Here is a 22,538-nt window from a genome sequence, read left to right as displayed (position 1 = left end):
TTAACTTAAATATTAATATTTCATCAATGTATAATATAATTAAGCATTGAAGAATAAGCTTGCCATACAAAAATTTTAGTAAAAAAGAATTTAGGTAACAGTTTTTTGTTGAAACAATGAAGTTCTGATCAATTAATATTAGTTCAATCAATATTAATTGTAATAATAATGATAATAATAATAATGATAATAATGATATTATGTTTAAATTAACAGCCATAAAAGTCATAGTTTGTAATAAGTATTTAAAATTCGAGACTAGGTTAAAACTAGTGTATTTAATATTGTATTTTGTTTAATGTATTGTCTGTGTGTTTATTAAAATAATATAATAAGATAAAAACATATATGAATTCCAAAAATAATTTATCCACGTAAGTCTATACTTAAGTTTATTAAACCTATAGCTTTATTTTCTAATTTTACGATAGAAATGTATAAATATACATACTTTGAATATGGCTATGTGTATAAAATACTATCTTATATTTTTTCAGATTCATATTCTTTAGTAAATGTTGTAGGGATTATTAAGACTCTCTATCCGTTAATGAACACGATTAAAATTAATTTTAGAATGTTTGAAATCGAAATTTAAATTTAAATTTGTACAATCGATTTAATTTGATTTAAATCGATATTAATTTGAATTTAGAACGATAGATGAGGTAAGTGTTGTATGTATATACATAGTACAAAGGACGAATCATTGCGCTACATTCTTTTGGAAGAATCAGAGGAATTTATGGTGCATATTTGTTGGACACGTTGTGTATAACAGTGATTTATATTCTTGATAGTAATCTTTAATATAATTGTTTTCGTAAATTTCTGACAATTTTACTAAAAAAGTTAGCGATAACAAAAAAATGGCTCCGCGTGCAGAAGCAGTGCCAAAGGAAATTTCAGAAGTTTCAAAAGATGTACCGAGTAGAGGAATTAATGCAGTTTTATTAGGACCACCTGGTTGCGGTAAGGGTACACAGGTGAAATTAATTCTTTTTACGCAAATTTGTATGTAATAGTTTTAAAACATTTAATTGTTTAATCGAATACTGATTGTATTTTAGGCACCGCTATTGAAAGAACGATACTGTGTATGTCATCTATCTACAGGTGACATGCTTCGAGCAGAAATTAATTCTGGATCCGCTATTGGAACAGAAATTAAAAAAGTAATAGATGATGGTAAATTAGTCAGTGATGATCTTGTAGTTAATATGATTGATAGTAATCTAGATAAACCTGAATGTAAACGTGGTTTTTTGTTGGATGGTTTTCCTAGAAGTGTACCACAAGCTGAAAAAGTAAGCTTGATATCTTCATAGTGATATCTTAATGGACTGAAGTTAATAACAATTTGTTTTTGTTCAACTTGAGAAGATTATCGATAACCTTGAAATGACATTGAGGTAAGATTTTGATATTTTTTATTAAAATTCATTTCTTTTCTATTACAACAGCTTGATGAAATGTTAAAGAAGAGACAAACCAAGTTAGATGCTGTGGTAGAATTTGGAATTGATGATAATTTGTTGATAAAGAGAATCACAGGTCGTTTAATACATCCTGCAAGTGGCAGATCGTACCATGAAGAATTTTCTCCTCCTAAAGAACATATGAAAGATGATGTAACTAATAATGATTATTTTTATTAAATTACAACTTACATATGAAATTGAAAAATATATTAAACAATATTTTGTTAATAGATTACTGGAGAGCCATTAATTAAAAGATCTGATGATAATGCAGAAACATTGAAGAAACGATTAGCAACATATCATTCACAAACTCAACCTTTGATTGATTATTATACTTTACAAGGGGTTCATTATTATGTTAATGCAGCTCAATCTCCTAAAAACGTTTTTAAAGACATTGACCACATTTTCCTAAAAACAACTAAAGAAGAGAAAAAAAAAGGTTTCTTCAGTTGGCTCTTTTAAAATGTTGAATAAAGAAATATACCTCGTTTTTCTCTTGTAAACTAAAGGCAATATGTAGTTAATTGAAAAAAGCTTTAGTATCAAAATGACTTTTAACTGAAGTTAGTAATCTAGGTATATGATTTCCCATTTAAAAATAATTTACGCTACTTATAGTCAGTACAGTGTGTATTTTTTGAACAACTAATATAGAGTACATTAAATGAAATATTAAACAAAAGAAGAGAAAATAAAAGTGCATACTGCATTGGTTAAATTGCAAATAATGTATATGTTTTAAAAAGAACTATTACAAGCTAATAAGTCAAATGCACACATTTTAATAATAGAACAAGTTTGATATAATACTTTGATATGTAAAACCATTTAAATGCATAAGAGAATAACGTATGTATATATAATGGAAGACATGATTTACTTACTTAAATACTGTTATAGAGTATATTTTCATTTCTTTTTACTGTATTTCTTTGAGACATACATTTCATAAGACTTGTAACATTCTCTGCATAAAATATATATATCATTCCTTAGACTTTTTATAATCGAAGATTATGTTTTGGAACTTTTTTTAGTACAAGAGAAAAGATCTATCCAATAATTAAGATATTTAAATATAAGTGATGTAAATATAAATAACACAAAATTTTTAAAGAAATTTACTTCAATGTGATTTCTTATGTAAGATTTTAATAAGAACATGATTTGTTAACATGAATGATAAAAAAAACACTGCATTTTAAAATATTAAACAGTTTTAACGAAGTGTTTCATTTATTTATATATATATATATATATTATATAAATATATATATATATATATATATAAAATTATGCGTATAAATTTTGTACGCACAAATGTTTTTATATATTTTGAGTAGAGGCATTTTATTTAAATAAAAAAATATATGAACAGAAAGTAACAAATTTTAAAATACATTATTAATACACTGGAAACATAAAGACGCCTATGTATTCTTACAATTAGATATGGGTAACTTTCCAAGATGGCTATAAAATCAGATGCAATGTATATTTTGAAAGCCTATTTTCCATATAATTCAAAGTAACTCAAATATATATTAGTACACTATTCCCACCTTAAGAAATGAATGTATATCTGAATATAGAATAAAATTTCTAATATACTGAAGTATTTGATGTGATTTCTTTCGAAAAAAATGTAAAATGTAACTTTATACAATAAAATGTATATGAAAAAGTATAAAGGAAATTGTAACGGTTAAAAATGCGCGGTAAGCGAATGGAGAGCGCCGCGTAAATGTATCGCGCATGTGCACAGATTGCCAATTGTTCGTGAGTTTCGTCAGAAGCAGGGTTTGGGACGGGATAAATAAGTTTTTCCGCTTGTCGAACAGAGGGATAGAGAGGTAGAACGGAGAGGGAGAATTCTTTCAGTTTCTCAGTGGAAAACTGTGTTTTCCGTGTGCTGAGGGCCGGTGGCCGAGTGATGCACGCATATGTCTAGGCTCGGGGGGACTCAGGTTCTAGCCACAGCACAGGTGAAGAGGACGGCCGCTGATCACGCAGCGGTGTTAAACTTTGGTGCTGCAAAACGCAGCAAGCTGTCCGCCGTTGCGGTCACGGAGATCAACGAGATTGAAAACATGACGGATACGGCTGCAACCACAACTGATACTCAAAAAAGGGCCAATTTCTCGGCTTTAACCGTTGGGAATCCAAACGGCGTCAACAAGATTTCACCAAGTTTGGCAAGCGCGAAACCTGGTACAGCTAGAAAGCTCGTCATCAAAAACTTCAAAAGTAAGCAAGACCATGGGACATCCTAACCTCAAAATCAGCTGCTACCATTCGTGAAGATTCGTGGTGTAATTTATGGTTGGCAATATGCCTTCGTGAATTGCGACATTATTTTTAATACGACATTAGTACTTTTGTGACACTCTTTCAGCCCACGTTACGTAGCCGAGACCAAATTAGTCATAAATGCGATTAATAAAACTAAACTGACATAACCTAACTTGACATCATGAAAAACCGAAATGGATAAACGTTTGTAAGGCGCGTTATTTGTTTTTTTATGCTTTTACTAGAAGTTTCAGATTACCAATGGTTGTGTAATTAATTAAAAATATCATCTCATACATTTGCGTCTTTAATTTTATAGATTATTGTAGATGACTAATTAGAAACAATTATGAACAGAATATTTGAACAATGACAAAGTAGTGAAATATCAGAATGTAATTATAATCTTATTTTATTTCTCGGCTTTTTTACTTTCTCTTCCTTTAAAATAAATTATTTCTAAGGAAGATCAGTGTGTGATATTTATAAAAATATATTAAATTAATAATTAAACATTTGTACTGTATTAATTTCACTATATGTGTGATTAACTGGATATAAGATTTGTAACATACATGTTAATTTTATTACAGAATTTCATTAAATTTTATCAAAGAAAATTATATATATATGAATTATTGTATATTAGTAATGTATATATGTATATAAATTATTTATATACATTGTATATATAACAACATTTTTAAGAACAATATTTGTATATAAAGATACATTAAAAATTGTACATTTTATTTGTACATTGTAGATAAACCAAAATTGCCTGAAAATTACCAAGAGCAAACATGGGAGAAGTTGCAAGAAGCTGTAATTGCAATCCAGACCAGCAAAAGTATTCGTTATTCATTAGAAGAGCTTTATCAGGCAGTTGAAAATATGTGTAATCATAAGATGGCATCTACATTATATACAAAGTTAACAAGGTTAACAGAAGCTCATGTACAAGCAAATATAGAACAGTTTTTAGCAGAATCAATGGACAGGCATATATTCTTAAAAAAAATGAATGAAATGTTGGCAATCACATTGCAGACAAATGATTATGATTAGAAGTATTTTTCTATATTTGGATAGAACATATGTATTACAAAATCCAAGTATTTTATCTATTTGGTATGTTTACAAATTTTTTGAATATTAAAAATGATTAGAAACATTCTTTATGCACATACCTAATATTTCTGTTGTTTTAGGGATATGGGTTTACATTTGTTTAGAGTGTATATTGTTCTGAATAACTTAGTTCAAACACGTACAGTGGAAGGATTACTTATGCTTATTGAAAAAGAGCGTCAAGGTGATACAGTGGATAGAACACTTCTTAAGTCTTTATTAAGAATGCTATCAGATCTACAAATCTACCAAGATGCCTTTGAAACTAAGTATGAATTTCTGTTTAATATCAACACAAATTGAAATAATATGTACGCTATATTTTTCATTATTGATTATATTTTGATTTTTATAGATTTTTGGTTGCTACTGAAAGACTATATGCTGCTGAAGGTCAACGACTGATGAATGAACACGATGTTCCTGAGTACTTAGCACACGTAGACAAACGGCTTCAAGAGGAAAACGAACGTTTGTTACATTACCTCGATGCATCTACAAAGTAAGTATTTACTTTTAATATATTGATATTTGATATTGTAACTATGATGTCATTGTTCATTTGTTATAGGTGGTCTTTGATACACACAGTGGAAAAGCAGTTATTATCTGAACATATTACTAGCATTTTACAAAAAGGATTAAGTGGTTTGCTGGATGAAAATAGAATTAATGATTTATCTTTACTTTATAATTTATATAGTCGAGTGAAAAACGGCCTTGTAGAACTTTGTCTAAATTTTAATTCTTATATTAAGGTATTTTACGAATTTTTAAATGTTACTCTATGAAAATTGAGTAGATACACTTTTTGTTTTTGTTCACAGAAAAAAGGTAAAACCATAGTTATAGATCCAGAGAAAGATAAAACTATGGTTCAGGAACTCTTAGATTTCAAAGATAAAATGGACAATATAGTTAATACATGTTTTCATAAGAATGAAAAATTTGCAAATAGTTTAAAAGAAGCTTTTGAAGCCTTTATTAATCAACGTGCGAACAAACCTGCTGAATTAATAGGTATATAGCCTCCTTAATGAAACAATAGTATTTATTGTTTGTGTTATCTATCGTTAATTAATTTATCTCTACCTACAGCGAAATTTGTTGATTGCAAGTTAAGGGCGGGTAATAAAGAAGCGACAGAAGAAGAATTAGAAAGATTATTAGATAAAATCATGGTATTGTTCAGATTTATACATGGAAAAGATGTATTCGAGGCATTCTATAAAAAAGATTTGGCCAAACGTTTGTTAGTTGGTAAATCAGCTTCTGTTGATGCTGAAAAATCCATGTTATCTAAATTGAAACAAGAATGTGGTGGTGGCTTTACCAGTAAATTGGAAGGGATGTTTAAAGATATGGAACTTAGTAAAGATATTAATATTGCTTTTAAACAGGTAAGTATTATATTTATATTCAGTTATATATTGTCAACTTAAAATGCATATTGAGTATGTATTACGTATTTATTAATTAATTGTACAATTTTATATTGTGGATTAGTATGCAGGAAATTTGCAAAGCGAATTATCTGCTAGTAATTTGGATTTAACTGTTTCAATACTTACAATGGGTTATTGGCCAACATATCCTGTAATGGAAGTAACATTACCCCCAGAAATGGTTCAGTATCAAGATGTATTTAATAAATTCTATTTGGGAAAACATAGCGGTAGAAAATTACAATGGCAACCTACTTTGGGGCATTGTGTATTAAAAGCTTGGTTTAATCAGGTATTGTTTATGTATTGTAATAAATGTTTATTACATAGTCACATTAAATAGTATATATTAAATAATATATATTCCATAAAAACATTTTGCTTAAATGTCAAAACAGGGTAATAAGGAACTCCAAGTTTCTTTGTTTCAAGCATTGGTGTTAATCTTATTTAATGATGCTGATAACTTGTCTTTGGAAGATATAAAAGCAGCAACAAATATAGAAGATGGTGAACTTAGGAGAACTCTACAATCCTTAGCTTGTGGCAAAGCCAGAGTGTTACAAAAAAATCCAAGAGGAAGAGATGTTGCAGATAATGATAGATTTGTTTTTAACGCAGACTTTACAAATAAATTATTCAGGATTAAAATAAATCAAATACAAATGAAAGAAACGGTATATAATAGTTCTTTAATTACTTTTTTCGTGTAATGTAAATTTCAACAATATATTGCTTACTTATTTATCCTTCTTCAGAACGAGGAACAAAAAGCTACAGAGGAAAGAGTCTATCAAGATAGACAATATCAGATAGATGCAGCTATTGTTAGAATTATGAAAATGAGAAAAACACTTTCGCACAATCTGTTGATTAGTGAACTGTACAATCAGCTCAAGTTTCCTGTAAAGGTATGTCATTAACTCATAAAATGATATATTCTAAATATCTGTGTACGTTTAATTATGTGTGAAAATTATTTTCAGCCTGCAGATTTGAAGAAAAGAATTGAATCTCTCATAGATAGGGATTACATGGAACGAGATAAAGATAATGCAAACGAGTACAATTACGTTGCATAACCTGAACCAAATGCCAAAGTCATTTTAGGCTGGGTGGTCACTGTGTTTCATAGCAAAAAACCAATTTGTTTTGGTGTTTGCCTATTGTGAATGTGACATATTAAATAAGGAAAAAATGGAAAACTTAAAACTGATTGAATGTTGGTACAATGTTGCATCATGTGGTCAGTTGATAAAAAAATTTAGAGTGGACTCTATTAATTTGGTTTTATAGTGCGTAATGAATACTGGACAATTAAGATCCTCTTTCAACTAGTGCTTTACCATTGTTATTCTTCTTTTGTTTCTGGATTTCGCTAAAAAAGGACCATGTGCAAAATATCTTAACTGATACAGCATTTAAAAAATATATCAATCGTTTTATATGCAGAACAATTTTTAACAGCATACGGATTTAAGAAAATAACATAATAAGAATATTCTAAGAATTAAAAATACGATGATCGAAAGTGAATAAAAATGCGTAATTTATAGCAAATGAAAGATATTATGTACTGTGGAATGTCGAACGTACTGGTCATTGAAATAATTTTAAACAAGTGGGAAATACATTATAAAATAAAGGTTCGTGTATTGAATAAAAAATACTTCATTATAGAATTTTAGAAATGTCGAAAAGAAAGACATAAAACACTACAGTATGTGCATATTGAAAAAATGAACGCCAAAATGTTTGAAGAAATCTTATTAAGAACATAATATTATGAATTTCTATAACAAATTTTTGTACATTACCTTATAATACAGAGTTTATAAATAAGGGGAAAATGCATAATTTGTACAAATGATGTCCATTTTTGTCAAAACAATAGTAAAGCAATATGTATGTGTAAATTTATAATAAAAATTTGATAATAATATGAAATACTCTGCAAGCATAGTACATGTTTTATTTATAAAGTGCATATTACTAGAATTGATATTTTTAAATACAATTTTCTGTACCAATAGATAATTTTTCCTGTTTTGAATAATATAAAAAGGAAGCAGTAAAAAGTGTTTCATATTATTATAAAATAATAAATGCTCTGCCACTAACTTTACAATTTTCACCATAAAATTATGATAACTATTTCGACAAGAATACAATAATATGATAGTTAATTACTTTTTACATATCTTTTGAGTTAAGTGTAGCTTGATAAAAATACAAGTTTATAAAAATGTATGTGTTTCCTATCTTTATATAAAAGTTGAAAATTAATGTGATACAAATTATTTATGACTAGTTGCCAACTTGCTTTACACATAGTATAATGTTCAAATTAATTAAAAACATGCGATTTCTTAATTTTATTTAAAATTTACATATTTCAATACTATGCTGTGTTGTACTTTATAACTATGCTCTATGAAGAGTATCAAAAAACTTAAAAATATATGCTGTCCTCCTAATAACTTATATGATTTTCAATATAAGCTTCATTGTTATGTAAATTAATTATTATTATTCTTTAGTAACTCTGTATTACAAGGTTATTTCACAAATGCTTGTTAAAGAAATAATTTATAATTCATGTAAATGCTGTGCAAAATAAAATTTCTAGGAAGATAAAATATAAATGAAATTACTGTAACTATACATATATTAAATCGAATACAGAATTTCTTACTGTCTCTTTTAGTGTAATCTGAAAACGAAGACAGATTATTGTAAAAAAAAAGGTCCAGTGCTTTTTTGTGAATACAAATATCTAATTATATTCCATGAATTATATAAGAAAACACTTCCAGAAAAAAAGTAAACAGAATTTCGTAATGTAGAGATCGATTGAAGAAGAAATATTATTAATACTATCAATAAGATTTGAATCATCCAGTGGCTTGTTCAGTCGTTTTACGTCGATGTAATTACGAAATAGCTTATTAATGGAATTTTGTATAAACATGAAAAAGAATGTTAATGAATCTTTAGCTAATTTTAATGGAAGTCCTGATGGAGAGTTTTAATATAAATTAAAATCATCTCAAACGCAGTACATGGTAAACTCATACCAGAAGTCATTTTAAGAAACAGAGAAAAAAAATTATTATTGTTATATTAGAATTTTCTTATTTTATTCAATATTTTTTAACAATATCCTAAAAGGCTTTTTTTACTATTTAAAGCAAAATTGTCAACGATTGTTTTGAAATTGAACAATATTAAACAATAAATTGTATAAATATTGAATGTTCTTATAAGCTACCTTATACTGCGTTTCCTCTGTATTACGTTGAAAAACTTATTTTTGTGTAATCGTACGTAGATTTATCAAGATTGTAAATAGGGTAAGATTCCATACTTGTAATAAAATAAAAGAAAAAAACTCAAATTATGTTTTTTGCATGATACATTGATTATTTACATTTTATTTACAAGATAACATATCATATTATAAAATTATTTATGTTTTTAGAATTATGATCGAAATATTTATTTTAAATGTATCATACTTAATAAGCATTTTATTACAAAATCTTATTTTACTTTTATAAAAATAGTTTATAAATATTTTATTTTTCTGAAAAGATACCTTTCTAAATGTTATTTTCGATCGGCCTTCTTATCTTCTTAATTTTTCTACATGCTCCATTTTTATGTCAATTTCGAAAAGCAAAGATTTTGCGAAGTTACTAGCGCTAGCTTCCTTATTCAAGAAGTCAGATACTAATTTAGAAGGCGGTTTTCCACCTCCATGTACTAAACATTCCTTTCGATATCGATCGCCTGCCGTTCGATTGAAGGGATCTGCTTGAAAGTATGTTTGCCATATCCAAGAAGCAATTGCTCGAGATACTAAATAGGAGTAATATTTCGCACCATATCCAACTAGATGAGAAAATCTTAATTGCCATGCCTGCAAATAAAATCTTCAATTTATAACAAATAAATGAAGATTCTTTTATTATAGAAATTAAAAATGGCAAAAAATACGTACTGTATTTTCGACATAAGGAAGCTCATAGTATTTACCCTGTATTTCTTTTAAAATTTCGGTTGATGGCTTTTCTAATGGGGCACTGTGATAAACTTGATCTAACATGCTATAATATATTTGATTTTGTAATTCAGAAGCACAAAATATGTTCTTTGAGGCATATAATTTATCTAATAATGTTATTGGTATTTGTTCCAAAGTTTGGAAGTGTTTAGCAAACGTGGATACAACCTAATAGATATCATAATACATGTCATATGATCAAAAAAATAAAATTCATTTAATAATTATTTAAGTTGCAAGAATATAACTTACTCTTGGATCACTTGCAAAATATTCCATTAAAACACTTGGAACCTCTGCAAAATCTGTGCTGCATCTGGTTCCAGTTACATGTTGGTATTTTGTTCTACCTAACATAGAATGTAATGCATGGCCCATTTCATGGAATAAATTTTCTACAGAGGCAGGAGTAAGTAAACATGGTTTTGACCATGTTGGAACTGGCAACGATAACATTAATACTACTATCGGATTCTGAAATCAAATATTTGAATAGTGATTAAAATTTTGTTAAATTAATATTTTATATTTTATATATTTCTTATTTGTTTAAGCTATACTTGATAAGATCCATCTGGAAGTTGCCTTCCACCTCTAATGGTAAAGTGACAATCTTGATTAGGTTTCCCTTCTCTTTCAAAGAAATCACAGTATATATAACCCAAAACCTCTTCATTTTCGTCTATTACAGCAATTTTATGTACATTGCTTGCCCAAACTTCACCACATAAAACTGGTACATACTCCAATCGAATGCCATACAATGCTTGTATTAATATGTTAATACCATCCATGCAAGCACCAAGTGAAAAATATGGAGCAAATTCAGTAATGGACATATTCAACCAAGTCCTTTTTGCTTTTGTTGTGAAATATGCTGTATCCCACGGCATTATTTTCTACATACGAAAAATAAAAATGTTTAAAAACAGAAGATAGTGTAATTTATTTTCATAATTTAATAAATTTGGTAAACCTGTTTTACAGGCGATTCAGCGTCTTTCATCTTTTGCATCTCATTAAAATCTTGCATTGCTCTAAGTTTTAGATTATTATTTAAAATATTAAGGAATTCATATATTACTTCAGGTCTTTCTACAGTACTTCCTTTAACAGCTCTATAAATTATTCACTTTTAATACATAATAAATATAGCTAATGTTAGCTGGTTTTAATTAATTTCATTTGTATCAACAAATGTTTGAAACTACCGGTGAGCATAGGATGGGAAACCACATAGTTTAGCCAAAATGTGTCTGGAGTTCAAAAGTTCTTGTAGAAGATATTCTTGTTCTTCATCAGGATATAGAAATATACGATATGCTGTTTCTCTAACAAGATTATTAGGAGAATCTACATAAAGTCCTTGAACATGTATTTTATTATCTTTCTGTGTGAAACTGTGAAACATTTAAAAAAATATTCAAATCTCATATGAAAGAAATACATTGTTATTTTCAAAATTATTTAATTGCAATACTTACTATTGCCTTACATTAAGTGGAACAAAATTAGCATCTACTGCTCTTGGATTACTAGTACCTGCCATAAATTTCTGGCCTACCTATGTTCAAAAAATACAATCATATAAAAAGTTGACAAACATAATGTAATACAATGTAATATTATAATATATACTTGTAACGTATAATAATTCAACTGTACAACTTTTTCTCTTATAGACTCTGGTAAATGAATAGCACATAATTCAAAATCAGACAAGAATAATGTTGCAACATGTTTATCCACTAGAGATGTTTCTTGAGTATCTCCATTGTACACAACATGTTTTAATGCATTATACAATTCACGATGAGTATTTAACCTGACAAATTTTTAAGTAATTTTCATATTATTTAAAGATAGTGTTTAAAAATAATATAAATATTGATTGATTATATAGTTTTTACAAAAAGGTAATTACTTCTCTACAATACCACTAACAAATAGACAAGTATTCTCTGCAGCTGTAACAAACTGCTTTTCTGGATGTGCAACTCTAATGAACTCTGCTAAATCTGCAACTTTACATAACGTATCAGACATATCATCAAAAATTTCCACCATTTTTCGTTTTCTATTTTGACTTATAGATTCTGTTATAAGTGCATCTGTTTGAGATATTGCTTGGTCTTTTAAAATATTAAATCCTTCTGATGTCTTTAACTCAGGTATTCCAAATAGTCCCTATATATACAATAGCAATACAGAAGAATTTTAAAACTTTTAATATATTGTTTAAAATAGCTATAGATATCATAAGAAATAAAAATTACTCACAGTTTCCTTTTTTAAGAAATCAAAACCATATTTTTCTTTACTAATGGAATTGAATGCTGTTGCTAGAGATGACCATGTATTAACATTTCTGTGTCTTTTATAATTTCTTGAAAATTGTTTTCTTAATACTTGAATCATCTTTCATAATCTACTAAATATCTTATACTGGTAGAAATTATAATGTTCATTCAAAAATAATGAAAGTTGAAACCTTCAAACACATTCAAATAATCAGTTGGCATGCTGTAATGATAAAACGTGAAATTGGGACGTTTATCCAAAAAATAAAAAGCAGTATGCTAATGTAAAGAAAAATATAAAAATATAAAAAAATAAAAAGAATTATTATTAAAAAATCGTTATAACTTTGTTTCACGAATATACATATATGCCTTAGTTATTATATGTTACATATATGTAATTAGTTTGATAGTTTGATTTGTTTTTATTTGTATGTATTAATAAAATGACAGATATTTTCAAAATTTAGAATAAGATAAGGTTACAATTAAATTTCTATTAAAGAACAATAACATACATGCAAGAGGTTATACATACGATGATTTTATTATAATTAAGGCTACAATCAGAGCCAGAGCCCTACCACGGTTACGTTATTTATATCATACCGAACTATAGTTATCCGAGTCAGTCTGAAAGTCCGAATACACTCTAGTAACCAGTGTAGCTTATATTCGTTCATCAACGAATCAAACGCGTTAAAATCAATGGTTGTACATTATACTGCTCGCCATTGGTCGTCCAATGTCATCCGTATTTATCCGTATACGTTATTCAAATCAATTTAATTTTTTTGCCCGATTATTTATTAAATTTTTCTTTAGTTCCACCCACATAGAATATAAAAAAATGTTTCTATATTCAATCTAAAATATTCTTAGAATCGATTCGGTTGATTCAACAGATCTTGAAACAAATTATGATATACTCCTCTTTTAAAATAAAGATTTTATTTTTCCCGCTCTAATCTATCACTTTTAATAGGACTGTCCACGAAAAGAATTGTCCATGAGATAGTAAGAATCTACGAATCTATGTCCATTTTATATATATAGTATGTACCACAGAACTGATCGTCCAAATATCCATCCATTTTGTTGTTCATGTACGGTCGAAGTATGTATATGAACGAGGAGATAGTCATTCGAATACGCACCAGTGTAACCGTAACCTAATATCAGATAATACATAAATACTTGATCGTTTTAATTTAGTGTTTGTAAAAATCACACGATGTTTCATAAGGTTCGACAAATATCGATAATATATTAAATAATTCTGTCGTAAAATTGAAACGATATGTTTTATATCGAATGTGCATATAGAATTATGTGGTTATATTCCCTTTTAAGTTGCATCTATAGTAAAATATACATAAAGTGTGACTACTGAATAAATATCGAGGAATAGATGAAATCTTGTATGATAAAGTTATTGAAATATTAAATTAATTAGCGTCGTTTGAAATTAATTATGAGGCTAATAATTTGTTACTTGAAATAACAAAATCCTTCAATTATATTAATGTATATACACAGATGCACAATTAATTATATGTCGATAATTTATTTTTTACCTAAATTGCAAACTTAAAAAAATATTTAGTTTTATAAAACTATGATCTTTTTAAATTTGTCTGCATATATTAGTATATTCTGTCATATATAATGTACAATTCTTCTAAAGAAATTAATATTATATAATTTATTACATTTCACCAAGTTTAAAATTTAGGGAGACGTAAAATTAAAAAGTATTATACATAGATATTTCATCTACGAGAGAATTAAATGCATTCTCGAGTACATATTCTGTATTAAAAAATCTAATATTTTTTTCTACCTCATATTCAACTATTTTGCAAACTAACATTACATATTTTTATCTTTCTATACGAAGAAATGGTAGTGTTATTTATTAAGTACTGTCTTAATAATTAACGTGAAAGCGTGTAAGAATGGCATCTTCTGAAATTAATGATCTATTGCGTGGACCTTTAGTAACATGGGTAAGTTTTTTATTTCCTAGAATTTTATGATTTATTTTCTATGATTCATGATATTAGTTTTAAAAGATTTTTGACTATTATTATTAATCCTATTAATGAGAATTAGTTAATGAAATATACTTTTTTATATAACAGTTCGCCAGTTGCTTAGAGGATCCTAACTTATTAAGCAATTACAATGATTTGGTGGATGGTGTATTATTACATAATGTATATTTGCAAATGTAAGTATTTCTATGTATTTAAATTTGTCTTGACTTTTTTTCTTACAAAAATCTATATTTAGTATTCTTACATGTTTTATATCTCATAGAGATCCAGAACCACTGTATAATGCAGTAATACCTTCAAAAGGAAATATAATAACTCGCATGAAAAACTTGCAAGTCGTAGTAGATAATATGAAACAATTTTATGAAGAAGAATTAAGTCATTTAATCCTGAAGTTACCAGATATAATAAGTTTAGGCAAGGAGCCGCAATCATTTATTGGTGAAATGAAATTGTTATTATTATTACTCCTTGGTTGTGCTGTACAGTGTCCTAACAAAGAAAAATTTATCACTAATATTAAAGCATTAAATGTTCAGACTCAACTTGCAATAGTAGAATGTATTAAACAGGTATGTTTTCTAGATCTTTATATCATTGTCTACACTAAGTGTGATAACAAAATTTAACAATACTTTACTAGGTCACAGATCATCAAAACATAGTTATTAATGAAGATTCATTGGATAATTTAGATATAAGATATTTATTTGCAAAAATGAGAGTGCTTAGTCAAGAACTAGATTTATATCGTCAGGTAATTTTATTTTATCAATATTATCTTTTAACAAAATGTTTTATTAAGAATGTATAAAATATTACTGATATAACAGAAATGGAGGGATGTTGTTATAAACGGAGGTTTGGGAGCTGAAGAAATAAACAAAGTGCAACAATCTAACCCTGTTGTTAAATCAGAACGTGATGATAATCATCACTATGCAGTTGAATTGGCTGACTGCAAATCGAGAGTTAGAAAACACCGACAAGAATTGTATATATTATCTCTTTTATGTATATATATTTTTAGTTATTTTTATGCTTAATCTATTTTTTTTTGTGATATATTTGCAGAGAAGAAAAAACAGAAGCATTGTTGGAATGTAAAGAAGAACTCGAGTGCCATAAGATGTTATTAACCAAATTAAGACAAGAGGTAAAGCATCATATTTTCTGTACATATTAATTTTTTTAGTAAGTATTAATAATATATAAATTTTTATTCTTGTTTCAGAACCAAGAATTAATGCATGAAGCACGCACAGCAAAGTCTTATAGAGACGAATTAGATGCGGTAATGGAAAGAGCAGATCGTGCCGATCGATTGGAATTAGAAGTAGTAAGATATAAAGAAAAACTTACAGATATAGAATTTTATAAAACACGCATAGAGGAGCTACGTGAAGATAATAGGTATTTTAGATATATTTCGTTTAGTATATATAAGTATATAGTATATATTGTACATATATTTCGAATATAATTTCATTATATTTTCTTTATATGAAATATCACCCTATCTCATTTATTTTAGAGTTTTGATAGAGACTAGGGAAATGCTAGAGGATCAGTTAAATTCATCAAGAAGGAGGGCAGATAAAGTACTGGAACTCGAGTCTGAAATTCTTAAATTTAAACAATTAGTGAATGACATGGCATTGGAACGTGCAGCTGATAAAGAAAAATATCAAGAGTTAATTGAAGAAAACACTCAATTACATAAATTAACGAAAGCTGCCGCAAATGAAGCTGCCTTAGATAGTTCTATAAGTGATTCTGAAGAACCAGGTAATAAGGAAAATTATTTTTAATATACATTAACACCTTATTTATCGATCGTATATAAATATAATGTAGATTTGTATATTATTTAGCACATACTGATAATAGGCTGTCTGAACAATTGACAAATAATGCACAAACACGGGCTTTGAAACTTGAATTAGAAAATCGTCGATTGGTTAATTTAATAGACTCCTTAAAAGAAAGTTCCTTTCATGAAAATTCATCTCGTGTGTTGGAATTAGAAAAAGAAAAGAAGAAGCTGCAATTGAAGATCGAATCGTTAAATGATAATATTGAAAGATTAACACAACAAAATTCGGATTTAGAATTGGTTTGGAAGCAAGCACTCGAAGAAAACAAAAAATTACAGAACTCATTACAAAATCAAAGGACGTCATCCGAGAAACAACAACAGGAGTTCCAAGTATATCATAAAAATTCTATGTATGGTATCTTGATATTTTAATATTTAACGTTTTTTTTTTTGTTTATCAATTTTTAGACTCAACATACGAAAATGATAGAACTGGAAAAAAATTGCGACACAGCAGTGAAAGAAAAACAACGAGTTCAGTCTTTATTGGAAAGCGTACAAAGACGAGCAGATGATTTAGAACGTAGTTTAGAGCTTGTCAATCAAAAAGTTGAAGAATTAAAAATTATAGAAAATAACGTAAAAGAAATTAATTCCAAGTGTCTTGATTTTGAATCAAAACTTGTGGCAGTAGAACGAGAGAAAGATATAGCACAGCGCGATGTGCATCGATATCGAGAAACAATAGAAGTATGAATTTTATAAGATATTTTTACTGGAGTGATTAATTGTTCTGTGATTTTTTATTCTTAATCTATAGTTTTTTTAAACTACTACTTTAAATTAAAGTTACGCATGTATAAGCTCAGTTCCCTTATCACTGTTGTCACCGTTTTGTTTTAAAAATTGTCAACATCATTTGTCCGCGGGAGCAACAAGTGTCTTTGTTCACGAGAGTCAATTTGAGTGGCTCTATCTTTGATTATATTATTCTATAATATTTCAGTTTATATTCTAAATTACAATGTTCTAATTTTTCTGTTAAAAGTTATTCTATAATTTTAATTTTTTAAAGTATTGAATTAAATTTTACCTAACGAAATAAATTTCAGGAAAAAGATGTTGCATTAGATAAAGCAACAAATAGTATTGAAGTTCTAGAAAGGAAAGTAATGCAACTTGAACAGGAACTTCATGATTCTGTTACACAAATTTCAAGGTATAAAGTATTTCACATGAAATATATATGCTTATTTAATATAGGAATATCTTTTGCAAAATTATTTATTTTTAGATTACAAGAAATTGAAAGATCTAGTAAGGAGCTTGATTCACGAGCAGCTATTGATAGGGAAACGTTAGAAATTCTGCAATCGAATTTAGTAGCTGAAAAATTGAATACTCAACAATTATATACAGTTCTAGAAAAACTTGGACTCAGTGATAACATGTTGTTGTCATTGCCATTGGATAATATTGTTAAAAAGTAATGAAATTTCAAATTCTTGAACAAAGTTTAATATGAAAGAAGCTACTAAATGTCAATTATTAATTAATAATTACAGAATCGCGCAAATTCCGGAAGTCGTCGATTATATAAGAAAATCAAATAATTCCTGCTGTTGTGAAAAGTCAGTATCTGAAACTACAAATTCCGAGAATAATGCAACTAATAATATTCATAATACACTAGAAGCAACAGTAGAAGCACTCAAGGTATGTTGAAGCCGTACAGATAAAGTATAGGTAATTAAAGTAAAAAGATATTTTTCATAATTTTACAAAACATAATGATATACAATATAATTTTTTACTTTTACTTCTAGAAAGAACAGGAACATTTAAATGTGAAATTGGCTGCTGCACAAGTAGCATCGGAAAATCTCCTGTCTGAAAATGCGAAACTTCAAGTACAGATAACAACATTACAGTCTCAAAATAATTCTTTAGCAGCACAACATACAGCCTTGCAACTTGCAAATTCACAACTTGTTGCTGAAAAAGAAGAAGTAAGTATTTGAAATTAATTTTTTTTAAATATGTTTTTGAATATTGAGAATTACATTTTTTATTCTAGTTGTTGAAAGAACGCAGTGCTCATCAACAAATATACACCCAACTGGTTCATGATCAAGTCACTTTACAATCTTTGCACGAACAATTAAATAACGAATATGAAAATCTTTTTCACGAACACGATGCTCTCAAGTCAAATTTACGAGACGTAAAAAATGAAGTTAGAATGTTACGCGAATCTTATGAAGGATTGAAAGGAAAAAATAAGACATTACAAACTGAAAAGGAATCATTGGTGAATGATGCAAAGAGTTTGAATAACTTGAGAGGAGAACATTCAAAGCTGAAGGTAGTAAACAAATGTTAAAGGCAGGTACTATTATTGTATTGAATTACGAATTTACTTTTTTAATTATTTTAGGATGATTTTAGAAATCTGTATACTGCTACAGAAAAATTGAAAATGGAGTATAGAAATTTACAAGAGGATTATAGGAAAAACAAAATTGAAACGAATCGACTAAGCCTTAAGTTAACAGAAATGCAAGGCGAGCTTAGCAGTAGAGATGAAAGATGTTCTAATTTAGAACTTCAAATTAATAAATTAAATCAACGATGTGAGGTACTAACAAATGTTTATGTTGGGTTATTTAATAATGCATTTAATATATATTTATTGCTATCTTACACATTTCCTTTTAGGTGTTATTGCATATGAATTCCGGCTTAGATAATGATAGACGATCGTTGATGGATCATATTACTTTGTTGTTTAGCCAATATCATGAACTTTTGACTCATTCTCTTGAAGATAAAGAACATTATCACATGGAAGAAAAAATATATACGTTAGTACTTTAAAATGACAATATTTAAATAATATTCCTATGATAGCTAATATGTTAATGCGATAATTTTTATTACAGAGACAAAGTGAATCATTTATATAGACAAAAAGAAAAATTGGAAGACAAAATAATGGAACATTATAGAAAGTTAGATAGTTGTACTCCAAAAAAGTAAGTCCATTTACTTTTGTATACAATTTTATTTATTATGAAAAATTTAAAATATATATTTTTAATTGTACACTTTCTTAATTTGTAATATACCTTCTTTACATGTGTATTGAAGAAAAGGATTTGGAGCTAACTTCGTTCGAAGAGTTCGAAAAGTTGGATCTGAGTTTCTCAATAAGGTAAGCAAATTGATACAAAAGCATCTAATACAAAAACAAATGAATGTTATAAACTTTATGTTTAAACTCTGCATAAATTAGAATCGGCGATCTTGGGCGGAAGATCTCAAAAACTCAGAAGGAAAACCTTATGAATCAGAATCTGGTGGAAATGACTCTGACGCTAGTACAGAAGATCACCGTTTAGCAGGTAAATATGATCTTATTGGAAACGTATAAGTTAAAAATAAAAGAATATTAATAAAACAATTCTATGAAATCAATTAAAGGATCAACTAGAGCTCTTGGATCAGATACATTGTCTCTTGGTCATCCAGGGACTAGAAGAACAGTGTATTACACTGATGATTCTCCACCACCATCAACTACCGTACCAGTATGAATTTATTAATTTACAGTTCTATGATCTTTTTATCTTTTAATTCTAGTGAAATATTTTTCGGATATCTGAAATAAATATTACAGGAACAGGGAGATGATAGACGGTCTATATTATTGGAACAAACTTCGCGATCGGAGGTGCAAGTAGAACCACGACCGGTTCTGATATACAATAAAGTATCAGCAGTTATAAACGAATCAAACAATCTTAACAATAGTGGAATGAAGGATGTAGGGCAAGAAGAAACAATTATAGAAACTCCTGTAGACAAAGATTCAAAAGTAGGTAATCAAGTGTGGTACGAATATGGTTGTGTATGATCTTACGCTGCTTCCATCTATTTGTGTACTTGCCACGAAAAAAAATCGTATTTTGTACTTTATCGATTTTTTTACTTTTTAATTCAATGAATGTTTTGCATAAATCCGTATAAATGGTCCAATGTTTTAAAAGACATATAGTACTAATTTACGCATATAAGTGTTCGCGAGTTCCTAGAAAGTTTTGTATGAGGGTAATATAAGTTATCAATTTATTTTGAAATTCGATATTTATTTTAAATATTTGGTAATTTTAATACGTTTTACTATTATTATAACCTTTTATTATTATTATTTAAGGTTAAGGTTATTAGCATAACCTTATGCATTTATATTGACGCGCGTTTATAAAGGGTTGATGAATAACCAATAATGTGCTATATATGTGTATATCAATCTATAAGTAACAAAGCGAGAGTATTCTCTTTTGAAAACAGTGTAACAACTATGTATAGCATTAAGGTGACCTAAATATTCGATAAATATTGCCAATGTACAATTAGTTTTTAACCATCAGTCGTTAACTAATTGTATTAATTTTACTGCCCTTCGCATTTATAAAATACGTAAAATAGTAGAATTATAAATGTTAAAAAATTGCATTGTTTTAACCATACTTAATTACTTCTTTCTTCACAATACTGTACATTCTATATATTTCTTTTAATAAGAAAGAAAACTTTCATCTTCAGAAGTATTTTTTGAATTGGATACAGTTTTATATTGCAAACGTTATTGAATATTATAATCTATATAAAACTTTACAAAACCAGTAAACAAATTAAAAATTTCTGATTGTTACAGAATATATATTTAATCAATATATTTTATAACCATGAAGAAGAGAATTTTTTATGTCTTTTATTCACTAGGTTTTTAATATTGAAGAAATTAATGGGTTAAATGAATGATGCACCTTGATACAGTCTCACGGTTGAAAGTCTCACGAGTTTCATCGTCGGGGGAACGCGTAACTCAATATTTTTTGTTATTTTCTTCCAAGTTGGGAACAAGAGGTTCTGACTAAAAAAAGCTGACCACCGTCTGTTCAAACCCTTCCTAAATTATTTCTCAGGCTTCAGAAATTTGCATATGACGCGTATCCAAGGAATTATGTCGGTGATCGATAAATCAGATGTTAATATTTTTTTTTCAACTCGTATTGTTAGAAAAAAATAGAGCATTAAACATAGAGGAGCATATATATACTGCATAGTAGAATTTATAAATTGAATTTAGAAGGATAAGATATTTACTATATATTTCTTCATTTTATATAACTATTTAACTACTATTAATTATAACTAATTACTTTAACCATTATTTAACAAAAATTTTTCTATTTCATTGTTAAAAATATTCAAGATTTTATATTACTAATGTGATCATTTAATGTGTAATTGGCGCATAATTCAATAAACAAATCTTTATTAGATAAGAATCCAAACAAACAATATAATCTATCTGCAAGATAAACTTCAACAGACTCCTCAACCCCGTCTTTCCTAACGTACCCTTCGACGAGCTTGTCGACGACGAGGGGCAAAGCAAAAAATTTCGCTCGCAGCAGCGGTTGACTGGCAAAACCTCCCTCTCCAGCCTGGTTTTTCCATTTACGAGAATAAAAATCTTTCCCTCTATTTCCACTGGCGCGGTAAAGGTAGGCCAATGGAGTGGGAATAGTATGGCGGGAGGGAGGAACAGGGACGGCGGTGATAATAGTAGTGGGTGGATGGGTGTAAAAATAAGGCTGGCAGAAGCAAGAGTAGCAGACTAGACTAGTAAAAGAACTATGATGCCAAGCAAAAAATGAAGAATCATCTACCGCCATCGTGAGAAATGGTAATGGTAAGAAAATAAATTGTACACATAATTGATATATTTTGATGCTTTTTCTATTTCTTCATTTTTTGTTCTATTTTTAGTAGTGATAAAGTAGAGCACTTTTAGTTATCTAGGAATATGATATCAAGATCTGATATTAATAAGAAAATTAATTGTAAATATAATTTATTTTCCCAA

The 22,538-nt window shown here is 28.0% G+C and overlaps 4 protein-coding genes across 7 annotated transcripts; 3 read left to right on the top strand and 1 right to left on the bottom strand.

Moving 5' to 3' along the window:
* Positions 1-680: 680 nt before the first annotated feature.
* On the top strand, positions 681-3,102 carry Ak2 (Adenylate kinase 2). The gene is made up of 4 exons (XM_033340333.2): positions 681-986; positions 1,071-1,307; positions 1,464-1,631; positions 1,713-3,102. Exons 1-4 carry the CDS (start codon positions 870-872, stop codon positions 1,947-1,949), a joined length of 759 nt encoding a protein of 252 aa, XP_033196224.1. The 5' UTR covers positions 681-869; the 3' UTR covers positions 1,950-3,102.
* Positions 3,103-3,268: 166 nt separating this feature from the next.
* On the top strand, positions 3,269-9,752 carry Cul4 (cullin 4). The gene is given in 12 exon segments (XM_033340464.2): positions 3,269-3,734; positions 4,546-4,811; positions 4,813-4,910; positions 4,991-5,179; positions 5,266-5,412; positions 5,482-5,668; positions 5,738-5,930; positions 6,009-6,310; positions 6,417-6,647; positions 6,754-7,032; positions 7,114-7,266; positions 7,342-9,752. Coding segments are annotated over 12 exon segments (2,445 nt in total). The 5' UTR covers positions 3,269-3,430; the 3' UTR covers positions 7,438-9,752.
* Positions 9,753-13,398, bottom strand: LOC117160058 (mitochondrial intermediate peptidase). Of its 2 annotated transcripts, none has more exons than XM_033340468.2 (11): positions 13,260-13,398; positions 12,702-12,944; positions 12,346-12,608; positions 12,060-12,246; positions 11,906-11,985; positions 11,633-11,821; positions 11,398-11,539; positions 10,982-11,320; positions 10,674-10,895; positions 10,359-10,589; positions 9,753-10,277 (listed from the first exon to the last, which is right to left on the bottom strand). In XM_033340468.2, exons 2-11 carry the CDS (start codon positions 12,837-12,839, stop codon positions 9,984-9,986), a joined length of 2,085 nt encoding a protein of 694 aa, XP_033196359.1. In that variant the 5' UTR covers positions 12,840-12,944; positions 13,260-13,398; the 3' UTR covers positions 9,753-9,983. The 2 variants fall into 2 exon arrangements, with proteins under 2 accessions (XP_033196359.1, XP_033196360.1); XM_033340469.2 differs by having other exon boundaries at positions 13,240-13,380.
* A 411-nt stretch (positions 13,399-13,809) lies between these two features.
* Positions 13,810-22,040, top strand: Girdin (protein girdin). 3 transcript variants are annotated; one of them, XM_076621681.1, is made up of 24 exons: positions 13,810-13,967; positions 14,622-14,730; positions 14,866-14,954; positions 15,044-15,353; positions 15,425-15,538; positions 15,615-15,775; positions 15,856-15,937; positions 16,016-16,194; positions 16,316-16,569; positions 16,656-16,990; positions 17,069-17,350; positions 17,713-17,819; positions 17,895-18,086; positions 18,166-18,316; positions 18,427-18,609; positions 18,678-18,965; positions 19,038-19,238; positions 19,319-19,464; positions 19,543-19,635; positions 19,751-19,814; positions 19,896-20,004; positions 20,084-20,190; positions 20,280-20,477; positions 22,002-22,040. In XM_076621681.1, exons 2-24 carry the CDS (start codon positions 14,680-14,682, stop codon positions 22,023-22,025), a joined length of 3,720 nt encoding a protein of 1,239 aa, XP_076477796.1. In that variant the 5' UTR covers positions 13,810-13,967; positions 14,622-14,679; the 3' UTR covers positions 22,026-22,040. The 3 variants fall into 3 exon arrangements, with proteins under 3 accessions (XP_076477796.1, XP_076477795.1, XP_033196353.1); XM_076621680.1 differs by lacking the exon at positions 22,002-22,040 and adding an exon at positions 21,389-21,925; XM_033340462.2 differs by lacking the exon at positions 22,002-22,040 and having other exon boundaries at positions 20,280-21,015.
* The last annotated feature ends 498 nt before the right edge of the window (positions 22,041-22,538 follow it).

This window comes from Bombus vancouverensis, chromosome 9, assembly GCF_051014615.1.
Source record: "Bombus vancouverensis nearcticus chromosome 9, iyBomVanc1_principal, whole genome shotgun sequence".
Classification (NCBI taxonomy): domain Eukaryota; kingdom Metazoa; phylum Arthropoda; class Insecta; order Hymenoptera; family Apidae; genus Bombus; species Bombus vancouverensis.
The sequence above is the reverse complement of the archived record's forward strand: the minus strand, read 5'-3'. Positions and strand labels throughout refer to the sequence as shown.

What these genes read in the sequence shown, in the direction of transcription:
- Ak2 (XM_033340333.2), top strand. Translation starts at nt 870, where the DNA reads ATGGCTCCGCGTGCAGAAGCAGTGCCAAAGGAAATTTCAGAAGTTTCA. An exon ending in GTGTACCACAAGCTGAAAAA is followed by an intron (nt 1,308 to 1,463) that starts GTAAGCTTGATA and finishes CTATTACAACAG; the next exon opens with CTTGATGAAATGTTAAAGAA. An exon ending in AAGAACATATGAAAGATGAT is followed by an intron (nt 1,632 to 1,712) that starts GTAACTAATAAT and finishes TTTTGTTAATAG; the next exon opens with ATTACTGGAGAGCCATTAAT.
- LOC117160058 (XM_033340468.2), bottom strand. Translation starts at nt 12,839, where the DNA reads ATGATTCAAGTATTAAGAAAACAATTTTCAAGAAATTATAAAAGACAC. An exon ending in ATTTCTTAAAAAAGGAAACT is followed by an intron (nt 12,609 to 12,701) that starts GTGAGTAATTTT and finishes TTGTATATATAG; the next exon opens with GGACTATTTGGAATACCTGA. An exon ending in TTCCTTATGTCGAAAATACA is followed by an intron (nt 10,278 to 10,358) that starts GTACGTATTTTT and finishes TTTTATTTGCAG; the next exon opens with GCATGGCAATTAAGATTTTC.
- Girdin (XM_076621680.1), top strand. Translation starts at nt 14,680, where the DNA reads ATGGCATCTTCTGAAATTAATGATCTATTGCGTGGACCTTTAGTAACA. An exon ending in GATAGTTGTACTCCAAAAAA is followed by an intron (nt 19,636 to 19,750) that starts GTAAGTCCATTT and finishes TGTGTATTGAAG; the next exon opens with AAAAGGATTTGGAGCTAACT. An exon ending in CACCATCAACTACCGTACCA is followed by an intron (nt 20,191 to 20,279) that starts GTATGAATTTAT and finishes TAAATATTACAG; the next exon opens with GAACAGGGAGATGATAGACG.